This window comes from Trachymyrmex septentrionalis, unplaced genomic scaffold (genome assembly GCF_001594115.1).
Source record: "Trachymyrmex septentrionalis isolate Tsep2-gDNA-1 unplaced genomic scaffold, Tsep1.0 scaffold9, whole genome shotgun sequence".
NCBI lineage: Eukaryota > Metazoa > Arthropoda > Insecta > Hymenoptera > Formicidae > Trachymyrmex > Trachymyrmex septentrionalis.
The window spans coordinates 842,914-849,625 of NW_017306091.1; the positions used below are offsets into that span (position 1 = coordinate 842,914).

Genomic DNA, 6,712 nt, shown 5'->3' on the forward strand with positions numbered 1-6,712 from the left:
GTATACATTTAAATTATTTTAATGAACTTATGCTTTGATTGAAATATATTTTTAATTAGTCTCATTAGAGTTAACTAGTCTATGTAGATGATAAACAATTTTTTTTAACTTATATAAATGTTTTAAAATATTGAAAATTGTAATTTTTCGTTCATAAGTAAACTGTAAAGAACAAATTTAAGATTACAATAAAACATTAAACACAAAATATTATATACTGAATGTTTATTTTAGGATATAAAATTAAACGCGCGTAAAAAGATATTTCAATTCAGATTTTTTCTTGAATTAATTATTAAATATATAGCAATTAACTAAGAAAGATAGAGCTTAAATAATTAATTTATCAATTTTAAGTACGAGGTATGTTATTAGTATTATTACATTATTATAATTTATCTCGATCAAAATGTAATAACTAGCACTAACTCGTCATTTTTTAATAAAAAAAATATAGATAAAAACCAATATATGTACATTTTGAATCAAATGAAACGTGTTATTATAACTAAATGTATATAAAATAATAAAATAAATATATAAAAATATAATAATATATCTTTAGCTTACGTATCCAATAAAGAAACAATTCATACAAATAAAATATTTACCTTTACATAATATAATGACATAAACATACAGTTAGCATCTTCATGTAGCATACATGTAGCATCTTCTACAGTTCAATTATGGTTGCCACTAATTGTTAGTGGAATGTCATAAGTATTATAAAATTTATAAAAATGTGTTGGCTTTTTCGGCTCAAAGGATTAATTGTAACAACTAGCTTCTGTGTCGTCTATATATTACCTTTCTTTCTCAGCCACATAATGGATAATTTTATTATTGCTACCGATATCGGTAAAGTAAATTGTAGATTATCAATCATAGACATTATATCACCCCAAACTTTAAACAAAGAATGTATACTTGGAATGTAGCAGCCACAGATTGCAATGTTTAACATAAAAATTGTATAAATGTTTGATATTAATTTGTTCTGTTTAGTTTCGTTGTTTTTTGGCCAAACGCCCAGCAATGCCAAGTTAGTTCGATTTAATCCAATAGCCCATTTATAATCTATTTTTTGGAGATATAAATGCAAGTAAAATTTTAATAAGATCAAATTTTTTTGTTGTCCATGAATTTTATGTAATTGTTATGTATTTTCTATTCTCTTTTTCATGTATATATTCTCTCTTTTTCTCTTTATTTTTTCTCTAATATACATCTTTTCTAATATACATCTTTTTATTTTTTTTTTTGTAAAAAATAAAGATATCTATTTATTTTCTAAGGCGTGGAAATCGTAATATAGGATACCCAGGATATTTTTAACATATAAAATAATCCATGCTCCTGTATATAGTGAAAATTGTTGCTGAAGAGTAAATATTATTGTATAATAATAAAAAGGACAACTGGAATGAACGTGCCTATTTCTGCAATATTTGGTTCCAACTATCTGTGAATGAGTTCTGCGTATAATCTATCACATGCTCATTTTTCACGCACACTGGCTGTGTTTGTTTGCATTTTAGAAACATGAAATAAAATTTTTTAATTGAAATATTTTATGTTTTACTATCAATTTCTTGGGGCATCTCATATTAGAAGCACAATCTTTTTACTTTGTGATTTGCTGACTTTTTACATTTATTTAACTTAAAAAAGAAATGAAATTTTAAATTTTATATAACGTTATCTTAAAACTTATTAAATTCTCTTCAAAATGACCTATTGTTTTTTTAAATTTTGTGCATGTACTTCTAGCATTTATCCCAAATGAACTCGGTATCTGATAAACAGATCTTTTTTTATATATAGATTTTTTTTAAATAAGTATTATTATCATATATTTTAGCTAATCTTTTTGTAAAAGACCTGTTTTGTAGAAAATAATTCGAAATATTTATTCGTGAATATAATGCGCTTGATGAACATTGCTATCTTTCTGTTTAATGTATTTATCCAAATTAATCGAAGAAAAGAATGCACACCTATATACGCTGAATATTTTGAAACATCCATCCTGGAGTTTGTGAAGAAACTAAGCTCCTCTTTTTCTCGTTTCATTATCGGTTGGAACGGTAGATAGTTATGTATGACGAGACTTCTTAAGTTTAATGCCATCCTACAGCAAGAGTATACACTTTGTATTAATAATGCAACATCTGTAACGAGAATATTGTGGTGGGTAATGTTTATAGCTCTTTTATTCTTCTTACTCTACAGATGAAAAACTTTAGTGGCTTGATAGCGAATAAAAAAGTGATATTGATGCAGGGCCGCACGTGTTTTTAAAATGTGTAATTAAATTATGGATATTCAGTTATAAAAAGAAAATAAGTTTAAAGAACATAGATTTTAATATACGTTCAATTATTTTATTTTCTTAAAATTTGTTTGTTCTTTATACGGAATCAACTAAGAGAATATGAGTCTTTTTTTATTTATTTATTATGTGTTGGAAAGTTTTAAAGCCGATCCTGTTGTACCGCAATTATTGATTGATCACTTCACTGAAACTATCATTATCCATATAAGAAACTTGAAGAAACTTGTTTTTTTAAGCTAAAGTTTAAAATTTCTAAACTTTAGCTTAAAAAATAGTTTCCGTTTCTCTTTGTTTTTTTAAAGCCAATCAATTTCAAAAATAAATGAAATACCAAACGGTTAGACTGTATAATACAACTATATAGGCATGTGTTACATATATCGGTAGAAATGTCAGTTCGTATTTATTACTAGGATCGTAATCATATTATTACATGAAATGTATATACTGTATAGCATATCGTACTGCAATTTTTTAAAATATATTTTTTCTTTTTTTTCTTAAAAAGTAAAATAAAGTCTTTTTCAAGTTTAACAATAACATTATTAAGAACAAATTTGATAATTATGTACCGCAAATTGATTTATTGTTACAAATTGAATAATAAATTAATTATATTATATAATAATATAATTAATTAATATCTGAAATATTTTAGCTATAATGTACATAATATTCCCAGAATGTTTAATAATTTTTTTAGTTAGTTAATTAATTTGATTAACTAAATTTATGGTTTTAGAAAGAATGTAATTTTTATCGTTATTCTTTTTTTATGTATGTATTCTGGCATATTTTTCCATACCTTTTCTTTTTTTTGAAAAAGTTTAGTGGTATATATTTGCCGAATGATTGATCTTTATTAAGTATTAAGAATATACAATACAAAGGAATGCAGTATAAAAAATATTATAGCAATATTTTTACTTTGATCCAATTAACGTAGCGATAAACATTGGTATATATATCAGGATAACCCCTGGCGCATGGTATTCCACCAGACACTAAACCAACAATTTTTCTGTCATGCTTTCTGATTACTCCACTACCGCTGTCACCCTGCAATCAAAAGATGGAAATTATTATTGTGCTTTTTTGTTCTTTATAAGATTGAAATTATTAATATTTCATTCGTTACCTACTGAACGTCATTTAAAACGGTAAAATTTCAAAAATATAATATTTATACTACTACTATAAGCAATGAAGGCAATAAAGAGAGAAATGCGCGATATATACTATAAGAGTTCTACTTTAAGATTCAGTATTACACTTGCAAACATGAATTAATTATAATATAAAATATTATCTTAAAACGAATGATAAGAATGTAATGTATATATTGTAATAGAAGTGATATTAAAGCATCGTCATGACTGAGAAAAAGTAACTACAAAATGTAGTGTGTATATTTAGACGGAAGATATTAGATATAAAAAGATGTGCGATAATATCAAATGATTTATGTAATATTTAAGCATTTTATCAGATATAATGTAACATTATATACGTTGCACAGTCCAATTCCGTTCTTAATGTAGGTACAAAAATCATTCTTGTGAATTCGCATAGTAAGACTGGATTTGTCATAACGAGCCTGACATGTAGTTGGAAGCATGACTTTCATGTCCAATTTTTGCAAATTGTTATGTAGGGGTTTTTGGAAGCCCGTTCGACCCCAAGCAGCGATCATAACGTTTTCATTAATTGCAATATCGCTTTTTGGGAGCATAATTCGTTGTTGTGTTGGGCCAAACTTAATGGTCTTAAGCAGCTAAAACATATTTTATATTAATAAGTCAAACTGTAGCAGTGTACATTTGTGTTAAAGTACATTCCATCATTTATAATCTGTACATTATTTTTTATAATTAATACGGCAGAAAGTTTACTGAATGTGCGTATCATATACAATGTCACAAGCTAATATAATACATATGAATATTGTAATATGTATATAATTTATTTAAAAATTGTACCTTTACTAAACCAATGTCATTTACAGCCAAAATATGAGGATTATAACGTTCATGGAAATACACCTTTTCCACTTTATGAGTCTCTCCACCTTTATTAAGGTATGTTGTACCAGTAACAACAGTCGTAGATTCCAGTAGGTTCTTGTCATTATATAAATCATACACGCAATGCGCGGCAGTTAGGATATGTTGTTTACTGATTATAGTTCCGCCGCACATGTATTTTCCAAGCACTTTTATGGAGGCACAATGCGGATTTTTCTTTATAGAGGTCGAATTTCCATGTACTAATCTAGCTGTTTCATTGCCATAACTATCTGCAAACGTATAGTAAAAGTAACTTTTAAATGTTATGCAAGGTGTTAATAATTTTTTTAAAAAGTTATTTTAAGGTACGAAATAATATTAATTTATAAATATAAAATTGCGGGTATTTTATGACATATTAAAACATTATTACTTTACTATATCAATCTTTGAATTATTTCCATTACTATTTTTTCCATAAAAATTTCTTTCTATAACTTTATGTTTTAAGATTGATTCTATTTCATATATTTTGTGACATAAGAAAAATGTATATGATAAAATTTATTTCTGTTTTTATACACAATTTAAAAGCTAATAGGATATAAAATTAATTAATAGAATAAGAATAATAAAATAATATGATAGAAATAATAAAATAAATTAATACTACAAGTATAAAAATAGTGCAGTTAATAAAATAATCTACTGGAGCAAGTAGCTAAGTGATTTTTATAGCCTACTAGCGGCAAGAAATAAGGCTCAGTGGCAGTAATTCTTTTTGCTAAGAATCTATATTTATTTATTAATTATTTTTAATTTTTTAAAAATGTTGACAAAATTGATATACTTAATGATTTTAGGTATTAACAAATTATAAAACTATTAATAACATATAATGTTATATAAATCAATAATAGTGACTTTTAATCAAGGTATTAAAAATATTGTATCGTTTATAAAAAATCTAGAAGACTTTCTGAATGAAGCATGTACAGTGAAATTATGCAATTTATAAGCATAGTTTTGTATATATGTGCAATATAAGAATCAGAATATAATGTGACAAATTTATAAAATAAATGAATCAATAAAAAATACAATTTAATTATCTAGTTCTTAATATTTAACTTACCTACGACCGCTAATGCAATTAATTGTAAGATCGCTAACATTAGCTGTTTCATTGCGTTTGTTTTCACACTGCGCTTAGCAAACTATGATAAGAACAGTAATAAGTAATGGCAATTTTTCGTAATTTTTTTATCGTATTAAAATAACAGAGAGAGAGAGAGAGAGAGAGAGAGAGAGAGAGGGGGGGGGGAGACAATAATATTAATAGAGATCATTTAATTTTTATCATGTTATGATGAGATTATCGTAAAAATATAGAATATTATATTATGTTTATGGGTAAAATAAGTGTCCTGTCGTGGATAGTTCGATCTTCACTTTAGAATAAAAGCTCAACTTTGTATGAAAAATCATCCATTTGATGTAGAAAAATTAATATTAATATAGCCAATAATAAGTAAATTGAATTTACAAAAGATTAAATAAGCAAGAAAATATGTTAATCAGATATAAAAAAAAATGCATGATACTTATTGATGATCAGTAATGAAATTCAGTCTGATTGTGATATTATATGTACGAGTATATGAATCACTTTTTTTGTATGGTGAACATATCAGATCTTTTAAACCCTAGGCACAATATGAGGGAATAGCAATAGAAATAACACAATTTCAATCTATCAGAAATTGGATATATCAGAATATACAGTATCTGCTGAGTTGAAATCATGTTATTTCTATCGCTATTGCTCGTATTGTGTCTGGGCTTTTATAGGTGCTTTTTATTTGATGACACAAATTAGCACAAGTATTATTCTATCTCTATCAGTATTCAGTGAGTAACAAAGACAGAATGACACTGTGTCATTTTATATATCACCTTTTATATATCACTTGTGTCGATTTATATATCACCAAATGAAGCATTCAATAAAGTCCAATCACATACAATTTTATGAATCTTACTAATAAAATGTCAATACCTACATGTTAGAAATGTTTAAGACACATAACATATTTATAAACAAAATAAATTATTCAGTTTCAATAATTTTCGCTGATTGAAAAATAATTGATTATCCATATACGTTTTCTTTTGAAAACATTTTTTGATACTTTTGTTTTAATGAGAACCTTTTAAGGGCATTCATATTACAGTTGAAATAAGAGTAAACTGACTACAATTATATTATCACAACTGATATAAGTATGCGCTCTATTATATATTACAAGGCCATCGATGAAACAGAGTATCAGAAAATTACTATACATATATATATATATATATATAT

At 25.6% G+C, this 6,712-nt stretch overlaps 1 protein-coding gene across 1 annotated transcript in view; it reads right to left on the reverse strand.

Moving 5' to 3' along the window:
* LOC108755740 (chymotrypsin-2-like) overlaps positions 1 to 6,712 on the reverse strand; it is a 14,491-nt gene that overhangs the window by 6,418 nt on the left and 1,361 nt on the right. The window contains exons 2-5 of the mRNA XM_018498952.1: positions 5,480 to 5,561; positions 4,318 to 4,634; positions 3,849 to 4,112; positions 3,266 to 3,397 (exon numbers count right to left, since the gene is read on the reverse strand). Coding sequence (XP_018354454.1) covers positions 3,266 to 3,397; positions 3,849 to 4,112; positions 4,318 to 4,634; positions 5,480 to 5,531 — 765 coding nt within the window. The 5' untranslated portion in view covers positions 5,532 to 5,561. The remainder of the gene's footprint in view (positions 1 to 3,265; positions 3,398 to 3,848; positions 4,113 to 4,317; positions 4,635 to 5,479; positions 5,562 to 6,712) is intronic.